At 37.8% G+C, this 21,857-nt stretch overlaps 1 protein-coding gene across 1 annotated transcript in view; it reads left to right on the top strand.

The window, feature by feature from the left end:
* Nucleotides 1-21,857, top strand: part of LOC6635689 (serine/threonine-protein kinase par-1) — a 30,622-nt gene that overhangs the window by 3,621 nt on the left and 5,144 nt on the right. The window contains exon 2 of the mRNA XM_002059248.4: nucleotides 20,559-21,013. Coding sequence (XP_002059284.3) covers nucleotides 20,559-21,013 — 455 coding nt within the window. The remainder of the gene's footprint in view (nucleotides 1-20,558; nucleotides 21,014-21,857) is intronic.

Genomic DNA, 21,857 nt, shown 5'->3' with positions numbered 1-21,857 from the left:
GCAAAGTGTTTTTTTCGAGCAGAGTTGTGGGAGGGGGAGGGGGAAGGTTGAGGTTGGTTAAGTTTAGTTCGCGGTGGGGGAGGGGGACTTAATTTTGACTTAGAGCTGGTCTTGAATTTCTTGTGACCCGCTCCTGATTAACTTTATGCTGCGTATTGTGGTCTAATTGGCCCGTTTTCTGGCTAAAACCCACTTCACTGGGCGCTACGTAATTGGCCCCAAAAATGGCAAAATAATGTGTTGCTATTTTCTGTTCAGGTCGAACAGCCAGAGCCAGCTTGTATTTTATTGCCCATTATTAGCAGACTCTTTAATTGCGAACCGAGACAAATGATACGAACAGATCTATCTACATATATTCCATAGATGCTTCGTTGTCTTTTGCCCACATTGTAATATACCAAAAATACCAGGTTTCATTATTTTAAAGTATCTGCCAGATAGTGAAGAACATTTCGTTTAATTAAGAGCATCAAAATGATATGAAATGACATTCTCGAAGTCAGTTTAATTGCTTTTAAGTTCAAATAAAATGAGGGGAATATGTTCGAACTGCAAAGGATTCAATAAAATTTGCTTTTAAATTTCAAGTACTCGAACGAGCACGGCATTTGAATTACGGTAATTGCCCACTCTGGCAATGGGACAGGTAATTCAAATTTAATGAGCAAATAATTGAACTCAAGTCTTAAGCTCTTTCAGCAATTAAAATGTAACCTGCAATTAGTTGGCTTGGGCCAGTACCTTCACGGAATGTTTACTTTTTCGCTTAATACACTTTTAAAAGGTATGTACATCAAATTAAACGGTACTCTTGCAATTAGATTATGCAAGTGCTCTGATTTTTATACTCTGCCCTCTTTCATTCTATATCTATTGCTCTCTCCTTGCATGTCGCAGCTCCAGAGCTCGGCATCTAAGTTTTCTTCAGTTCTTCTTTGTGCGACTCCGTAAACGTTTTACTGCTTAATACTTGTATGCCGCATCTTTCTTGTGTATTCTTTCTTGTTCTTCATGCCAGTTCTCTTCAGTTTTTTTTTTGTGCGACATCCGTAAATGTTTGACTGCAGAATACCTGCACACTTTCTTGTGTAGTCTTGCTTGATCACGCCATTTCGGCAGTTCTTCTTTATGCGACATTCGTAAATATTTGCTTGGATAAATATGTAAACATTTATATAAAAAGATATGTGTAATTGTCATTTGATTAGGCTTATAAACGGTTGTTTATTTTGATAAATAATAAAAGATTGCAGAAGCAGCCAAAAATAATAACCCATCATATGTCAAGTTCGGCAAAGTTATTTCGAATGATAACAGTTCCTATCGCAAAACTGCATATTTTCTATTTTTATGGTAGCTACAGTTGTACGACCTCATGTACCAATGTATGTATATCAACAAATTGTTGCTGATAACATATTTGGCCAATCTTTTGCAATTTGCATGCTTATCTCTGAACATGTATACGCCATATATGAGTGTATGGTATCAGCCCCTCCCTTCCCCCTTACTATACGTTTTCCGTTTACATTTCTGCACATGCTGTAATCAATTTTCCATTTCAGCGTGAATGCTACCTGTCCTTCATTTATCTATGCATTCAATCAAAAAGTCGACCTTAGTCAGTCAACGTTCCCCCCTTCCGTCCACTCTTACTCTTAGTCTCTGCTGCTGCCTTGCCTTATTCATAACAAATTTGGTTTGAAAAATTCATTCCTCAACCTATTCAATGACTTAATTTTTGTTATACACACGCAGAGGGTATGTTAATTTTGTCACCTAATGTGTAACACAACATCTACGAAAGATTTCAATATATACTTTATAAATAATAATAGCTACTGTACGCCATATCATATCGATCTATCATATCGTATATCGCCCAATTAAAAGAAACGTTCACTTTTTTATTGAAAAATATATGCCCAGATACCTTAGAGGGTATTAGCTTTTCGGCATGCTGTTATTTTTGTCTTGTATTTCACTTTTGCATTGCCGTTGTTTGCATTTGCCCGGCTCACACTTTAGTTTCTCTTTACTCCCCCGCTCTTTCTATTTTTCTTTCGAGTTTCTTTTCTGCAACGTTTGCATTCGCATACGTTTCGAGTTGCCTGCCTTCAATTTCTTGTTGCTCTCTTGCCATTCACTTGCTATTTTATTTGCTGATTTAATCGTGTCTTGAAGCTTCCTTCCTGTGACTGTTGCTGCCGTCGCCGTTGCCTTTGCCGCTGGCGTCGCAGCCAGCGTCGACGTCGACGTTGGCGTTCGCGTCGTCTCCATCGTCGCTTGTTCATCGAATGGGTTAGCGGCGAAAAAGGGGGGAGGCAAGGGGAGAATGGACAAACGGGCAAACGAATTTATAAGGCGTAGTACCCGGCTACCGAAACACACACACACACACACACACACACACACACACACGCACACACTCGTCGAGACACATAATCAAATGTAATACGCTGTGGGGCAATAGCCCGCAACTAGTAGCAACAGCTTTGCCCCGGCTAAAGATTACAAAATACATGTGCGAAAAAAGAAGATGTGCCCAGACGAGCTGGCGTTGCACTACATACCTTATATAAACACATATACATATACATATACGATCTAATGTCTATTTTTCTGGCGAATATATTCAATGCTATTGTAGGAATTTTATAATTTTCGAATGAAAAACTTAAACTATCTGACTCAGTTTAAGTACTATAGTTTGTTTACGAATCTAAGCAGAAATTCTGTCAACAATATAGAACGAGATTTTATCACCTTTAAAGATCTGCTGTCGATGTACATAGATTTAGCTAGATGTTGATTGATTACAATGAATGTTAGCAGACTTTAGAAGGCATTAGCTATCTCAGGCTCTTTTTATAAGTATTGATATGCCATTGACAATATTCAAGTTTGTTAATTTTTAACTAAAGTCGGCCTGACTAAACTATATTGGCTTATACTAATAATATTTGGTTTACTTATAAGACTTAAGATAAGTTTAAGAAACATTTCTTGAAAAATTTAAGGGAGTTTCACCAGATCAACTCTCGCATATTAAGTTTTAAAACAAAAAAGTTTCAAATATTCTAAAGAACCCTTAAGAAACGCATTCGGAATTCTAGTGCACACGCACTCCATAAGTCATTACGACATTTCGCCCATTCTCAATCCACCCCACCCATCCTCCGCCACAACCTGCCATTTTCATGCCCATTCTCATTTCTATTCACATTCCCATTTGTCGTAATATGTTTGTATATTTATTTGCACTTTCTTATTTGCCTGGCAAAGGCGACAAGCGCGAAACCTAAAAACTAAAGCGTATTACGGCAGCCAGTGCAAATATAGGGAAGCTACACACACACACAAACACATACGCACACACACATATACACATGACATGCAGGTTGTGTTTTGCCGCCCAACGTGTCGTATGCTTCATTTTGATGTCGATGCCGATGTCGATGTCGATGATGTCGTTGTCGTTGTCGTTGATGTTGACGAGTCAAGCGAATGTGTCAAACAGTAATAATCAGTTTCAAGGCAACAAAGTTAACAATGCACAGCACACACACACACTCTCTCTAAACCCTTAACAATGCCTTGGCGTGCCACATGGCGTATGCGTTACATTTTGTCAGCTTCCCCAACATCTCAAACGCTGGCAGCCCTATTAAACGCACATTATGCGAAAAGCGAAGAAAAGATGAAAATGACAAAAACTTTGCCTTGCATACGGAAACTGTGGCAGACGGCTGCACTGAGCGAAATATTCATATATTCCGCAACAGAGAGCCTTGACAGGTGTCAAGTGGCTCTCGGCCGGATCTGAAGACTTTAATCGGCGAGCAAAAATACGCATTTTAATGAAGCTGGCAACTAAAAGAAATGAAGAATAAAGATTGCTATCCTATTTGGTTAGGGTATTCAGGGGTTTTTCGATGATCTGATCAGTTTATATTTTATTTAAATTTTATATAAATACTTTTGCTCTCAAAAATTTTAATCAAAACTCTGATTGCAAAGCACAAATCAGATGTCAAGAGGATAATGGAAAATCTGAAGTATTTAATAAGATTCAGTTGATTATCTGCGTGTGTGTGCGTGTGTGTGTATGTAGTGCGTCTGCATCCCTTTAGCCCGCGCACCCTCGAGCCACAGATTTACTTATAAACAGGCCTCAGTTAACGTCAACGTCAGCGTCGCCGTCTTATCAAGCAAATTGAGCGCTCATTCACACGCAACAAATAAATATACAACAAAAAAAATAAGTAAAAAATAAATATAAAAAAAAAAACAACAAGAAGGAATGAATATTTGCGACACGCCGAGCATTAAATACCCTTGTGGACGAATTTCACACGGCTTTTCAGTTGGAAAGAAATGAGAAGCTCGTAATTGTTGAGTTTAGTCAAGAAATCTTTCGACCGATTCTTCCTTTAGAGCTATTCGATATACGAGTCCAATGTTTGGACATCTTAAATATTATCTTTTATAAAATAGCTTAAAGTGAAACTGATAAAAACTAATCAGCCGATTAAATTCAACCCAGATATAGTGGTCCGATGTTGTTGATTAAATAGTTTTTGATTCAGTTCTTACAAGTTCTTAATTTGGTTAAGATATTTTGAATGCAACAAAATTTTGTATACAAGAACTTAGACCGATCCAATCCTAGGGTAGCTAGATTATATAGCCAGATGATTCGACAGACTCCCTCGACTCTTGATGCTGATCAATAATATATAAATGCTTTATAAGGTCGACTATGTCTTCTTCTATGCGTCACATATTTAATGACAAAATTATAATACTCGCCCAATGCAAGGGTACAATAAGTAAGGCAGCTACGTCAAATATTTGTACATGTAGCACCAAGTGTTGCTGCAGGGGCACTGTGGCAGCTGTAGGCAGTAGGTGTAGCTGGTAGCTTGTGGTAGGTGTGCGTGCGAGTGTGTGTGCCGTTGTTGTCAACGATGTCGCGCGTTTGACTGCACTTAATGAAGCCAGCGCCGCACTAACTAAATTGACTTTATTGCTTTGCAAATGGGCGTGCAGCTTATTATTTGTTATTCCTGTTGTTGCCGTTAAGTATGTATTATAATAATAATATATTTACATATCCACACACTCACACACACTCGCACATACAGTCGAGGCCTATGCAAACACTCATTGCCAGTGCGTTCGTCATTTTGCTCATTGTACTTAAAATATTATAAATAAAACATGGGCAATGTTTCCACGCTACAGTTTGTGCTATAAATATATGCACACACACACACGCACACACACACACACACACACTCACGCGTAATAAGCGCAGCTGCATTTAAATATTTAATTTGTAATATTAAGCATTTAAATACATTAAGTGTTAATTAATTTAAATGCTGCACGCAATTATAAACAAAATGAGAATTTATTGCGAACAATGTTGAAAACTTTTGTCTGTTTCGTGTGTGTGCGAGGGTGTGTGTGTGTGGGCGTGAGTTTTGGGGTAGGTCTTACTTTCTGAAACTTTTTAATTAATTTGCACAGAAAACGAAATTTCCTGTCTTGCTGTGCTATCTACATTTATACTGCAGCTTCCTAGTTATTTATGCAGTTGAGTATTAAGAGAAAATACATTTTACTCTGGAAATATTTTTAAAATATATTTTAAGAGTTTTAAGGAATACATTTTACTCTGGTTATATTTTTTAAATACATTTTAAGAGTTCTAAAAACTAATTTATAACGAGAAATTACATTTTTTATAAAATCTCTTGGCATAAAATGTTGATCAAAAAGGTTCTGAGGTAGTTAATTTTTCTGTCAAAAATGACAAAAATGTTGCATGTGTATGTAATTACTTCGGCTTTCTTAGATCCCAAAAAACGGTGCCTATTCAAAAATACCCTAACTTTCTCAAAAACTTAACCGATTTTCATGATTGACGACAAGGCCAACTGCTTTGACCTCTAGAATAATTTCTCTCTGCCTCTCTCAACTGTTGTAAGATCTAATAAAACCACAGAAAAGCGTGTATAAGCATGCAAATATGTAAACATTTTGAGGTACATGAACTTTATTCGTGTTTATGGCTTGGATTAGCCGACGTAACGCTGAGTACATTGGGTATGAGCCCCCGAAATCTTAAGATTCCGGCCGTTCAATGGCCTTATATTGTTTTGTATTAGTATTATTTTTAGAAATCATATCGCTTATGAAGCAATTAAAATGCTAATGCACAGGCGCCTACACTTGAGCTTAAATCTATATATCTACTTCTCTAAATATAAAACTGATTGTCAATACTGACTGAATGACTCATTGACGGACTGACTGACTGACCTTACGTGATGAAGGTTAATACGCGGTTTCGGGAAATTCCACCGAGATGTGTGGAAAAATCGCGAAAATTGTTTGTAGGAAACTTTTTGGTTTATCGTCCGATCCGTTTAAAACTCACTTTCATTTATTTTAAACATGCCACAGGCAAGGCCGGGTAATACCCGCTATATTCCTATATAGAAATAGGTCAAAACTTTCCACCCCCATAACTAGGTCAAATCTCATCCGATTTTCATAAGGTTTGGCTTTTTGTTCATGGTTTGGCCTCATTATCAATTCTGCATCCAAATCTGGCAACATAATTTTTGGTCAAAATTCATGTCAAAATGGTACTCCCAAATACCCTATATTCCTAATTCCTATGTGGACATAGGTCCAAATCTCCCACCCCCATAACTAGGTCAAATCTCATCCGATTTTCATAAGGTTTGGCTTTTTGTTCATGGTTTGGCCTCATTATCAATTCTGCATCCAAATCTGGCAACATAATTTTTGGTCAAAATTCATTTCAAAATAGTACCCTCAATTATCTTATATAGACATAGGTTCAAATCCCCCACCCCCATAACTTGGTCAAATCTCATCCGATTTTCATAAGGTTTGGCTTTTTGTTCATGGTTTGACCTCATTATCAATTCTGCATCCAAATCTGGCAACATAATTTTTGGTCGAAATTCATGTCAAAATGTTACCCTCAAATATCCTATATTCCTAATTCCTATATGGACATAGGTCCAAATCTCCCACCCCCATAACTTGGTCAAATCTCAAACGATTTTCATAAGGTTTGGCTTTTTGTTTATGGTTTGGCCTCATTATCAATTCTGCATCCAAATCTGACAACATAATTTTTGGTCAAAATTCATGTCAAAATAGTACCCTCAAATATCCTATATAGACTTAGTCAGAACTTCCCACCCCCATAACTTGGTCAAATCTCAACCGATTTTCATAAGGTTTGGTTTTTTGTTCATGGTTTGGCCTCATTATCAATTCTGCATCCAAATCTGACAACATAATTTTTGGTCAAAATTCATGTCAAAATAGTACCCTCAAATATCCTATATAGACTTAGTCAGAACTTCCCACCCCCATAACTTGGTCAAATCTCAACCGATTTTCATAAGGTTTGGTTTTTTGTTCATGGTTTGGCCTCATTATCAATTCTGCATCCAAATCTGACAACATAATTTATGGTCAAAATTCATGTCAAAATAGTACCCTCAAATATCCTTCATAGACATAGTCAAAACTTTCCACCCCCATAACTTGGTCAAATCTCAACCGATTTTCATAAGGTTTGGCTTTTTGTTCATGGTTTGGCCTCATTATCAATTCTGCATCCAAATCTGGCAACATAATTTTTGGTCCAAATTCATGTCAAAATGGTACTCCCAAATACCCTATATTCCTAATTCCTATATGGACATAGGTCCAAATCTCCCACCCCCATAACTTGGTCAAATCTCAACCGATTTTCATAAGGTTTGGTTTTTTGTTCATGGTTTGGCCTCATTATCAATTCTGCATCCAAATCTGACAACATAATTTATGGTCAAAATTCATGTCAAAATAGTACCCTCAAATATCCTTCATAGACATAGTCAAAACTTTCCACCCCCATAACTTGGTCAAATCTCAACCGATTTTCATAAGGTTTGGCTTTTTGTTCATGGTTTGGCCTCATTATCAATTCTGCATCCAAATCTGGCAACATAATTTTTGGTCCAAATTCATGTCAAAATGGTACTCCCAAATACCCTATATTCCTAATTCCTATATGGACATAGGTCCAAATCTCCCACCCCCATAACTTGGTCAAATCTCAACCGATTTTCATAAGGTTTGGCTTTTTGTTTATGGTTTGGCCTCATTATCAATTCTGCATCCAAATCTGACAACATAATTTTTGGTCAAAATTCATGTCAAAATAGTACCCTCAAATATCCTATATAGACTTAGTCAGAACTTCCCACCCCCATAACTTGGTCAAATCTCAACCGATTTTCATAAGGTTTGGTTTTTTGTTCATGGTTTGGCCTCATTATCAATTCTGCATCCAAATCTGGCAACCTAATTTTTGGTCGAAATTCATGTCAAAATGTTACCCTCAAATGTCCTATATTCCTAATTCCTATATGGACATAGGTCCAAATCTCCCACCCCCATAACTTGGTCAAATCTCAACCGATTTTCATAAGGTTTGGCTTTTTCTTCATGGTTTGGCCTCATTATCAATTCTGCATCCAAATCTGGCAACATAATTTATGGTCGAAATTCATGTCAAAATAGTACCTTCAATTATCCTATATAGACATAGTCATAATTTCCCCCCCATAACTAGGTCAAAACTCATCCGATTTTCATAAGGTTTGGTTTTTTGTTCATGGTTTGGCCTCATTATCAATTCTGCATCCAAATCTGGCAACATAATTTTTGGTCAAAATTCATGTCAAAATAGCACCCTCAAATATCCTGTATAAACATAGGTCTAAATTTCCCACCCCCATAACTAGGTCAAATCTCAACCGATTTTCATAAGGTTCGGGTTTTGTTCATGGTTTGGCCTCATTATCAATTCTGCATCCAAATCTGGCAACATAATTTTTGGTCAAAATTCATGTCAAAATAGTACCCTCAATTATCCTACATAGACATAGGTCCAAATCTCCCACCCCCATAACTTGGTCAAATCTCATCCGATTTTCATAAGGTTTGGCTTTTTCTTCATGGTTTGGCCTCATTATCAATTCTGCATCCAAATCTGGCAACATAATTTTTGGTCAAAATTCATGTCAAAATAGTACCCTCAATTATCCTACATAGACATAGGTCCAAATCTCCCACCCCCATAACTTGGTCAAATCTCATCCGATTTTCATAAGGTTTGGCTTTTTCTTCATGGTTTGGCCTCATTATCAATTCTGCATCCAAATCTGGCAACATAATTTTTGGTCAAAATTCATGTCAAAATAGTACCCTCAATTATCCTACATAGACATAGGTCCAAATCTCCCACCCCCATAACTTGGTCAAATCTCATCCGATTTTCATAAGGTTTGGCTTTTTCTTCATGGTTTGGCCTCATTATCAATTCTGCATCCAAATCTGGCAACATAATTTTTGGTCAAAATTCATGTCAAAATATTACCCTCAAATATACTATATTTCTAATTCCTATATGGACATAGGTCCAAATCTCCCACCCCCATAACTTGGTCAAATCTCAACCGATTTTCATAAGGTTTGGCTTTTTGTTCATGGTTTGGCCTCATTATCAATTCTGCATCCAAATCTGGCAACATAAGTTTTGGTCAAAATTCATGTCAAAATAGTACCCTTAAATATCCTTTATAGACATAGTCAAAACTTTCCACCCCCATAACTAGGTCAAATCTCAACCGATTTTCATAAGGTTTGGTTTTTTGTTCATGGTTTGGCCTCATTATCAATTCTGCATCCAAATCTGGCAACATAATTTTTGGTCAAAATTCATGTCAAAATGGTACTCCCAAATACCCTATATTCCTAATTCCTATATGGACATAGGTCCAAATCTCCCACCCCCATAACTTGGTCAAATCTCATCCGATTTTCATAAGGCTTGGCTTTTTCTTCATGGCTTGGCCTCATTATCAATTCTGCATCCAAGTCTGGCAACATAATTTTTGGTCAAAATTCATGTCAAAATATTACCCTCAAATGTCCTATATTCCTAATTCCTATATGGACATAGGTCCAAATCTCCCACCCCCATAACTTGGTCAAATCTCAACCGATTTTCATAAGGTTTGGCTTTTTGTTCATGGTTTGGCCTCATTATCAATTCTGCATCCAAATCTGACAACATAATTTATGGTCAAAATTCATGTCAAAATAGTACCTTCAAATATCCTTCATAGACATAGTCAAAACTTTCCACCCCCATAACTTGGTCAAATCTCAACCGATTTTCATAAGGTTTGGTTTTTTGTTCATGGTTTGGCCTCATTATCAATTCTGCATCCAAATCTGACAACATAATTTTTGGTCAAAATTCATGTCAAAATAGTACCCTCAAATATCCTATATAGACTTAGTCAGAACTTCCCACCCCCATAACTTGGTCAAATCTCAACCGATTTTCATAAGGTTTGGTTTTTTGTTCATGGTTTGGCCTCATTATCAATTCTGCATCCAAATCTGGCAACCTAATTTTTGGTCGAAATTCATGTCAAAATGTTACCCTCAAATGTCCTATATTCCTAATTCCTATATGGACATAGGTCCAAATCTCCCACCCCCATAACTTGGTCAAATCTCAACCGATTTTCATAAGGTTTGGCTTTTTGTTCATGGTTTGGCCTCATTATCAAATCTGCATCCAAATCTGGGAACATAATTTTTGGTCAAAACTCATGTCAAAATGGTACTCCCAAATACCCTATATTCCTAATTCCTATATGGACATAGGTCCAAATCTCCCACCCCCATAACTTGGTCAAATCTCAACCGATTTTCATAAGGTTTGGTTTTTTGTTCATGGTTTGGCCTCATTATCAATTCTGCATCCAAATCTGGCAACCTAATTTTTGGTCGAAATTCATGTCAAAATGTTACCCTCAAATGTCCTATATTCCTAATTCCTATATGGACATAGGTCCAAATCTCCCACCCCCATAACTTGGTCAAATCTCAACCGATTTTCATAAGGTTTGGCTTTTTCTTCATGGTTTGGCCTCATTATCAATTCTGCATCCAAATCTGGCAACATAATTTATGGTCAAAATTCATGTCAAAATAGTACCTTCAATTATCCTATATAGACATAGTCATAATTTCCCCCCCATAACTAGGTCAAAACTCATCCGATTTTCATAAGGTTTGGTTTTTTGTTCATGGTTTGGCCTCATTATCAATTCTGCATCCAAATCTGGCAACATAATTTTTGGTCAAAATTCATGTCAAAATAGCACCCTCAAATATCCTGTATAAACATAGGTCTAAATTTCCCACCCCCATAACTAGGTCAAATCTCAACCGATTTTCATAAGGTTCGGGTTTTGTTCATGGTTTGGCCTCATTATCAATTCTGCATCCAAATCTGGCAACATAATTTTTGGTCAAAATTCATGTCAAAATAGTACCCTCAATTATCCTACATAGACATAGGTCCAAATCTCCCACCCCCATAACTTGGTCAAATCTCATCCGATTTTCATAAGGTTTGGCTTTTTCTTCATGGTTTGGCCTCATTATCAATTCTGCATCCAAATCTGGCAACATAATTTTTGGTCAAAATTCATGTCAAAATAGTACCCTCAATTATCCTACATAGACATAGGTCCAAATCTCCCACCCCCATAACTTGGTCAAATCTCATCCGATTTTCATAAGGTTTGGCTTTTTCTTCATGGTTTGGCCTCATTATCAATTCTGCATCCAAATCTGGCAACATAATTTTTGGTCAAAATTCATGTCAAAATAGTACCCTCAATTATCCTACATAGACATAGGTCCAAATCTCCCACCCCCATAACTTGGTCAAATCTCATCCGATTTTCATAAGGTTTGGCTTTTTCTTCATGGTTTGGCCTCATTATCAATTCTGCATCCAAATCTGGCAACATAATTTTTGGTCAAAATTCATGTCAAAATATTACCCTCAAATATACTATATTTCTAATTCCTATATGGACATAGGTCCAAATCTCCCACCCCCATAACTTGGTCAAATCTCAACCGATTTTCATAAGGTTTGGCTTTTTGTTCATGGTTTGGCCTCATTATCAATTCTGCATCCAAATCTGGCAACATAAGTTTTGGTCAAAATTCATGTCAAAATAGTACCCTTAAATATCCTTTATAGACATAGTCAAAACTTTCCACCCCCATAACTAGGTCAAATCTCAACCGATTTTCATAAGGTTTGGTTTTTTGTTCATGGTTTGGCCTCATTATCAATTCTGCATCCAAATCTGGCAACATAATTTTTGGTCAAAATTCATGTCAAAATGGTACTCCCAAATACCCTATATTCCTAATTCCTATATGGACATAGGTCCAAATCTCCCACCCCCATAACTTGGTCAAATCTCATCCGATTTTCATAAGGCTTGGCTTTTTCTTCATGGCTTGGCCTCATTATCAATTCTGCATCCAAGTCTGGCAACATAATTTTTGGTCAAAATTCATGTCAAAATATTACCCTCAAATATACTATATTTCTAATTCCTATATGGACATAGGTCCAAATCTCCCACCCCCATAACTTGGTCAAATCTCATCCGATTTTCATAAGGTTTTGCTTTTTCTTCATGGCTTGGCCTCATTATCAATTCTGCATCCAAGTCTGGCAACATAATTTTTGGTCAAAATTCATGTCAAAATGGTACTCCCAAATACCCTATATTCCTAATTCCTATATGGACATAGGTCCAAATCTCCCACCCCCATAACTTGGTCAAATCTCATCCGATTTTCATAAGGTTTGGCTTTTTGTTCATGGTTTGGCCTCATTATCAATTCTGCATCCAAATCTGGCAACATAATTTTTGGTCAAAATTCATGTCAAAATAGTACCCTCAAATATCCTTTATAGACATAGTCAAAACTTTCCACCCCCATAACTTGGTCAAATCTCAGCCGATTTTCATAAGGTTTGGCTTTTTCTTCATGGTTTGGCCTCATTATCAATTCTGCATCCAAATCTGGCAACATAATTTTTGGTCAAAATTCATGTGAAAATAGTACACTCAATTATCCTATATAGACATAGGTCCAAATCTCCCACCCCCATAACTTGGTCAAATCTCATCCGATTTTCATAAGGTTTGGTTTTTTGTTCATGGTTTGGCCTCTAGATCAATTTGGCATCTAAATCTGACAACAATATTTCTGGACGAAATTCATGTGCTTTAAATATCCTTCATAGGTGGAAATTTCCCGTCCCTATATCTCGGTCTCTCGTATAATTTATTTAAAGAAAATAAGTTTCAGTTCGCGTTTAGTCTAAGCTGTTTCCTTAGCTAGATTTGCTTAAGGAAATGTATGTGCCTCCCTCAAATCGGACCTGGCCTAAAGCCATTTGCAGTCCCAATAAATCTGGTTATAATGAGGTTCTTGCCTTGGCTGGAACAATGAGTTTTCATCTCTGCCGCCGATTAATGCGCAACTACATAACTACTTTCCCAGCTGTTCGGCAGCTCAACATGAGTGTCTCTTGTCTTTTGTCTACAGCAGAGTTAATCTGGGCATTTCATCTCGATTACACGACATTGTTGTTCAGTGAAAATTGAGACAAAAGCTAACGGAAATTGAAACACGCTTAATTATTATTAATTTGCATGATGTGTGCGACACGAGGGCGCCGTTCAGTTAGCGTCTATATACACCATATATATGTGTGTATATATATATATTTGGTTTGGCTGTCAACAAAAGGCTAAACAAATCTATCGCTGAGAGGCTGCACACGCACACAGAATTGTGATCAATGGCTCGGCGTACAGTGGGGCCTCGACCAAGTGAGCACGTCACAAGTGCGTGTCACTGTACTTGAGCCGCCCTCAACTGAATGGGCATAAATGGTTGGCATTGAGCGCCGCCTGGTCACCAAGTTGTTTCCATATAGCCAACAAATTAGGCTTGACATCATCATCGGCGTCGGCTTTGGTGTCGATTCAGCTTATGAAAGTGCTCTATTTCTTTGTATACCCTGTACATGCTGTGCAAATGGGCTATATAAGTTATCTTAGCCATTAAGCCAAAAAGTTTGATTTGTTAATGATTTGTTATTATATATTACATGATTATATTATATAAAATATAATTTAAATTGTTCGAATGTTGACGAAAATGTGAGTATGAATGAGAATGTGAATGTGACTATGGAAATTTGCTGAGCTGTAGGGATTAAGTTGGTCGTATATAAAATGATAAATAATATTGTTGTTCAAGAATCTTCTTATCTTCTTAAAATATTGCGAAATTGCTCTCTATCATTTGGAAAACAAATTCAATAAAAAAATGTCAATCATATTGGCTAAACTTGTTTGTTTGCGAGCATTTTAGTCTGATCAGTCGATGCAACATAACCTTAAAAAAGTTTATATAACATAACCTAAAATTATTGTAAATGTTAAATGTTAACAGAACATGTTATAGTCAAGCACTTCCATTCATATATACTTCCATTTCTTCGCACATATTGTTGTTATTATTTTGCACAGTTTTTTTGATTGCCTTAAATTGTTTAAGCTTGTTGTGTGGGTGTCTGAATGTGTGTGATCTATTTGTGTGTGTGCGCGCCTTTTAATCGCGATAATAGATTTGACATTCAGTTAACAGAAGGCGGCTCAGCGGCTGAGCTTTGCCTCTGACTTAACAGCTGCCTTTGGTCGTGGTGCGTGGCGCAAGCGGAAATTCCCAGCAGGTGTGTGAGTGTGTGTGTGTGTGTGTGTAGAGGTCAGTGCCTGCCCCGCCCCGCCCAGGGGCGCAATAACTGCACAAATTACACAAGCGTAGACAGCGCAACGCTGCAAAAAGCAAAGCAATTTCAAAATTTACGACATTCTACAGTCATTACACCTTACGGCGTCTTTTGCCGGCCACGCCCACTGGCTGGCCCATGCGAAATTCGCATATAATTTCCGCACAAAAACTTTCGGTTTTCTTTCTTTCTTCTTCTTTTGGCTTCTTCTTTTCGACTTCTTTGTTTGTATGCAAATTTTTATTTCATTTCATAGCCAAATGCTGGGAAAAAACGCGTTCAAATGGACTCCAGCTGTACGCCCCTGCACTTCCCCTCCGTCGGACTCCTCTTCCTTTCAGTGCACGTTGTCGTTTGGTTAGCTGACAAAAAAAAAAGAAAACACAACAAGCGTGGTCTAATGGAGAGTGGCTGGACTAGTAGATACCCTGTGGCTAGCCTAAGCAAATTTTGAAGTGTTCTTCTATACAATTTTGGGGGAAACTGGGGAAGGGTATCTAAGAACCTATATACAAAATTTGTTGTTTCCAGCTCTTAAACTCTTCAAGATACGCTCAAAAGTTTCGCTTCAAGTATCGATTTATATATATATCGATATTGTATCGTTAGTTATCGAAAAAATAGATATAAATATATTTTACATAAATGCGAAGCTCTCCTCTTCTGTCCGTCACATATGCTGGCACACAACTAATATACCCCTTTCTGCCCCTTTTCAATGGACATCGGATATAACAGCAGTGAAATTTGTTAGCCTTATCGGCGCTTGGTCTCTTCTGGCCTGGCCGTGTGCCTGGCTGGAAAGTGCGAGTATTTGCATTATTGCGAATGCCCATTAGAGAATTATAATGGCGGGCACTTTGGTTCACTTGAATTGCTTGTAACAGCTGAAAGACGAAGCTCCAGCCACTTAACTAACCATTTGCTCGGCTCCAAAACTCAAGTGTTATTTATTGGCCGCAATTTGTGTGTAAGACATAATTTATATGGACTTTCGGCACGTTTGTGCTTTAATAATTGCATTAACAAAATGTTAGTTTGAGCCTGTTAACTGCTTGTTACATTTTGGCAGCCGGCTTAACAGTAACATGGGCAACAAACAAGTTAATGTTTAAGCCGATGTTAAAGTGGGTCTTAATGGTTTAAATCGTAATAGTAATAGTCAAAAAACCGATTAAAATAATAAAATTTGTTCTGAAAGGTTCCAATCTTTAATCCTGAGTTAGGAGCTAGAGTTGAGAGCTTTGAATGTCAAAGATCTTAATTTTCTATTTTGAAAACATAATTTGGATTATCTTTATCTGTCCTGACTGAAATACCTATTCCTCATTGTATGATATATATATTTCTGCAGGAAACTGCCCTCTTTAGATCTCATTTATAAACATATTCATAAATATATCCAAGAATAATGGAATTAAGTTCTAGAAAATGAAATTCAGATTAAATATGTCAGACCAAAGTCTAGGGTCTTTGTTTGTCGTGGAGCTGCTCTGAATAATATTTTGACCAACTTATGGCTCGGAACGCCTGGCTACTCATTTATTCAATGTAAATGTTGTTGTGCAGCATTTTATGCGCCCCCCTCCCCTCCCCCTCTCCCTCTAGTTGTTGCTCTAGTTGAAATTGAAGGACAAGCCAGGAGCTACACACCCCTCGCCAATCGCCCGCAAACAAATGTTTTTTGTTGACGCTTTTGCTTTATGAAATTCAAATTGAAATTGAATTTGGAATGTGGAATGCGAAGAATTTCAAGTGGCTTTCATTTTGAGTTTAGCGTAAAAACTAATTAATTATACGTGCAAATTGTGTGATAAATGCCATTTCTATGCTTCCTTCCGACACAGCTGCTGCTCGCTGCTGCTGCTGCTGCCATTTTCCTTTCGCTTTGCTGCGGCTTGGTAATGCCTTTTGTTTATTTAATGCACTTGTTTCTCACATTTTTTTGTGTGACTCTTGCGATAACTATGCAGATTTCCATTGATTTTCTAGGCATTTGGCGGCCAGTGGGCGTGGCCGAGCACATCATTTTCCCAGATGCTGCTGCACTTGGCTGACCACACACTACAAAGTGTCCTTGTGCTCGTTAGCCAGCTGCAGCTTATTTTGGAGCACATCTATTTTCATGCCACACGCCCACACACAGCCACATCCACCCAACGACCGCCCCGCCCCCCCTTTTGGATTATTGCATTATTTTTAACGGCGCGACATCTACGCAATTTGTTCGCATCTGAATCGCCTGCACTCGCAAATGATTCATGCACAAAAATATTTTAATTATGCGAGCGCAGACAACGCATCATCAACTTGTTAAGACGCTGAGCGGATGAGGGGTTCAGATGGAAGGGGGGAAGGGGGGTTCGGCACGCTCACTTAGCGCTGCGGGGCATTCAATTTGTTTGAACTTGCAGCGCGACGCAAGTGCCAAGTCCTTAGAATTAATATGTTGCACAAATTGAACTTGACCCAAAAAACAATAAGAAAAAACTTGAATTTTCTTTTTGTTATTATTTCGATTCAAGAGCAAGATTAATAATAAACGTTGCGCTATGAAAATCGGAAAAATGGAAAAGTTGTCGACTTGAATTACCCAAACTGATTCGCTTAGCCTGGCTTCTAGCCGCTTGCATAAACATGGCTAATGGAATTTTCCAAACCACGCGCTCAAAATTAATTGTTTGTTATTTCTGGCAGAAGGTCGTTTTTCGATGTGCATGCGATGTGCAGATTAAATAGTTTATAATCAAGTCAATCAATTGGTTTTCTGTTGCTTTGGTTATTTTGATAATATTGAGATTTTCAATTTTGAGGCAGTTGCAAAGCCAAACATAGACCTAAGCGCATTTTAATTGAATTGGGCAAATAGTTAAGTGTTATTTAAGACAGCAAAATGATTTGAATTAAGTAAAATTCTTTAATTAGTGGCAAATATTTGCGCACACAAGCCTTTCAATTAAATATACACAGACGAGGCTCTAAAAAACCACAAAGGGCCGTTGAGTCGCATTTGCGGCGCCGTTTCTGTATTTTGCTTTAATTATGTTATTCAATCCAAGCTGTTAATTGAATTAACATAAGGCCGAGTCGAGTTTCTTGGGAATTTTTTAATTAACGTTTGACTATCATTATTTGCAAACAACAAGCTGCTTTCAAGCATGCTCAGAAAAATCCTGCTGTTATATTCATAATCCTCTTTGAATATGCATATGCAAGCTGCAAAGAAAAAAGACAAAAACAAAAAAGTAGTTTGGTACCAATTATACGAGGTTCTTTTGAAACTCGCTCTTTCCTCTGTGCAGCTGCACTCAGCGAAATAATAAAGCCGAGAAGCGTTAAGACCATAAATGCCGATTTAGAATATATATAAATTATGGGGTCTGAATAAGCTGCTTCTACGCATTAATTAAAGACTTTTTCTTGAGATTTTTAAAATACAAAAAATGCAAAATTTGATTATTTACGAATATTGCATAAAAGTACTTTGCATTCAAAGAAGAAAATCTGCGATTTAGCAGCCAATTTTTCTCGAAGTGACGCTTTGAATTTATGCATCCTACCACAGACAGACAGACAAAGAGACAGATAGACAGACAGACAGACAGACAGAAGCTGCAAGTTTCGGTGCGCACTTAATTATGTGTGACCCACATCAGATCCAGAGTCCTAAGTGCAGATGCCATTGCTAGCATTTTGCGAGCTGAGTCTGAGCATCTGTTTGGCATCTGTTTGTGCAAAGTACTTTTGGCTGTTCCACATGGCGGCTAACAGCTTAACTGCAGCTCAACTATCAAGCTTCCACCCACCACCCCCACGCCCACCACTGCGCGGGCATAAGTATAAGCACGTCTCGGTTTTCGTTTGATATCAAAATGCATTCATGTTTAGTTTTGTAATTAAAAGTGTAATTCTAGCGGCACGCACAAGCACCTGAAAGTCGCAAACACAGTCGGTGGGTTGTGGGGGGGGGGCTAAAAGGGTTGGCATTAGCATGCAAATGTATGCGCTCCAGTGTCGAGTGGCAACAAGAAACATTCAAGGTAACACACACACACACACACGCACAGCTGTAATTACATTCGAGTGCTTTTTGCCTGCGCCATGTTTGATAAGTACGAACAAAAATTGTTGCATACTTTCGAGCGCCACAGAAAAATGTCAACGGCTGCTGCGCCGCTTTATCTACAAATGCAAATGCAAATGTATAAAAGTGTGCTGCAAATGTGTATTTAATTGCACGCACACTTCAAACAGCTGCCTGGCACGCCCCCAAATTCTATGGCCCCCGCCCACATGTTGGGTTTTCCTCCATTTGCAGTGGAAGAGCTGTCAGTCAATCATAAAAAAAAAAAAAAAAAAAATGGCCTCACTTGTCGCACAGTTGTCATAAAACTTTTGCTAAGCCACATGCCCAGCACACCCCTTCACCACTCTTCTTCTAGCTGCCTTGTGGTGCGTATAATATTTTAAAAATGTTTATAGTTGAAATATTGCTGGCCATATCTCTAGAGCGCGCCTTTAGCTAGCTTCCTTCCTTGGCAACTTCCTGTCACGCTTCGAGGGCAACAGCCATATAAACATGATTGTTATTATTGTTGTTGTTGTTGTTGTTGTTGCTGTTGGTGTCTCTGTTTCATTTGAGAGGACGTGCAGGAAATTTGAGCAACGCACAAAAATCCATTTACGTAATTACTTCACGTTAACTTTTGCTGTGCGTCGCCCAAAGGTTTTCTTCCTTCCTTTTCTTCTTATTTATTTTTATTTTTTGTTGGGTCTTGGGAATGTTTTATGGAAGAGTTGCCAGCAAAATGAAATTGCAACCGAGTCCTTTTATTATTAAATTATTACACAGCATTGCTTATGGCTTTATTGGAAATCTTTTTCTACTTTTCTTATGTTTGCCCTTTTTTTTTCTTTCCCCCACTAAACTTTGGCTGTTGCCTGTCGACGGCCTTTTCTAATTAGATGAGGCATTTCGGCCGACGCATATTGATTACAAAGTTTTGCCCTAACTAACCTCTTGTCCCTAATTATTGCCCAATACAAAAACACTTTCACCCTGTTTTCAACATTTCTGATAGATTTGTGCGCCCTACGTGGAAGCAAATCCAATTAAATATGAAATTCCATTCATAATTTTCTATGATTTGATATGTTCCGCTTCAAATTCTGTTTAATTTTCAGATAATTCTTAGCGTGAAAATTAAAAAACTGTAAATTTCTTCTTAGTTGTTGCCATTTTGCCACTCTATCGCTTTCTAATCTTTTGTTGATTATTTCTACGTATTCTCGAGAGCAAATGTCATACATAACAATGCTTGAGGCTATATCAAACTTAAGTAGTTTTTCGCAAAATAATATTAATATTCAAAATTCCAACTTAAAGATGCAGAAAAGCGCAAAAAGAATCAGATCTTAAGGTTTGTCAAAGGCAAGAAAAACAAATTCAATTTAAGGCTTGAATATTTAAAGATTTTAGATATCCAATATCTGTATTGTAATATCTAATATCTATATTATAATATCTTATATACAATACAAACAATATATAATCTGAAAGAAAACTTTTGATAAGGAAGTTTTCTATTGATTTGAGTCGTCGCCAGGCTAAAGGTTCTGAGAAAAGGAAAGTCGGATATGCCTACTTCCTTATTTAAAAAAAAAAAACGTTTTACAATTTTTAGAAAGCTAATTAGGATTTATGATTTATTTTGCATATATTTACAGATTTGCGCGCAATTCATAATAATGTAAGGCAACACTTTGGGCAGCCAACCAAGAAACGAGTTTAGCTGGGCAAACAACCAGGCAACAGCCGGGCAATACAGGCAGAGGGCACAGAGGCAACGAGACGAAGTTGAGGATAGTCAACAGGACTTGGGAGCCGGCCTCCGAATCCTGCCCACAGTCAAGCCACCCGAGGAGGAGTACAACACTTGTTGCCATCAACGCCGTCACGCCCTTTTGAGTGAAGGACTCCCTCCCAGGCGCAGAGACAGAGACAGCAGCAAAACGGCAGCCGTGGATACCAACACGCTGCGCAGTTCCGTTACTGTGAAAGCGACGACGCCGGCACCAAAGTCGACGTCGCTGTCGCTGTCGACGCCGCTGTCGCTGCCGCCGCTGACAATTTGTCAGCCGCCAGCGCCAACGCCGCCTTATCAGCGGCTGACCAAAGCGTTGCAATGCGATCCGAGATGCGGTCACGAGGTGAGTGCCAATAAAGAGTTCAGCTCGAGTTGCGGTCAAGCGGGCAGTGGGTGGGCGCTGTGTTGGGGCGTGTGCTGGCTTTGGGTGTGACGTCACAGCCAGGAGCGGACTTAACTGAAACGAAGGCATGAATGCAAATATATCTCTAGCATATGCTCTTCGTGATAATTCAATTTTCACCAAGTTTCAGCTGGTAATTGAATTAAGTTTTTCCAGGATTTATTTCTCGATTAAACCAAGCACAAATAGCAGCACATTTCTCGAGAAAATTGTATTAGCAACAGCTTGGGTTTAATGTTGTAGCTAAATCTCAATCGAAGACAAAACACTTTTGCTGCAGACTTTGCGCTTGTAAATTATTCATTTTACCCTAAAAACAACCTTTGGGCAGGTTTGCAAATAGCACAAATTCGCTTGAGCTTAACTAATTTTTAAAATAGTCCAAGCTAACATTTAAGATATAAAAATCAAACTTTAAAACTCCTTAGGGCAAAAGTCCCAAAGCTTTCAACTTAAACTTTAGACTTGGGAATCGACTGGTTTAAATGCAAATTGAAATAAATAAAAATAATTAATTGGTTAGAAGAATTTCCTAAGTACATCAGTACTCCAGACAACTTACAATCAATATTTGACAGTTGATAATTTTACAATTTACAATTGATAATAATAATAATAATAGACTCTAGACGGGAGCACCTAACTAAAGGATACCCTGAACCAATTTCTATGCGATAGCTATATATATATATATAATAAAAGATATATATATATAGATATATATATAATAAAAGATACTTGATATATCTATATACTGTATCTTGAAGCTACATGTCAAATATGA

The sequence above is a fragment of the Drosophila virilis genome, chromosome 4 (genome assembly GCF_030788295.1).
Source record: "Drosophila virilis strain 15010-1051.87 chromosome 4, Dvir_AGI_RSII-ME, whole genome shotgun sequence".
NCBI lineage: Eukaryota > Metazoa > Arthropoda > Insecta > Diptera > Drosophilidae > Drosophila > Drosophila virilis.
The sequence above is the reverse complement of the archived record's forward strand: the minus strand, read 5'-3'. Positions and strand labels throughout refer to the sequence as shown.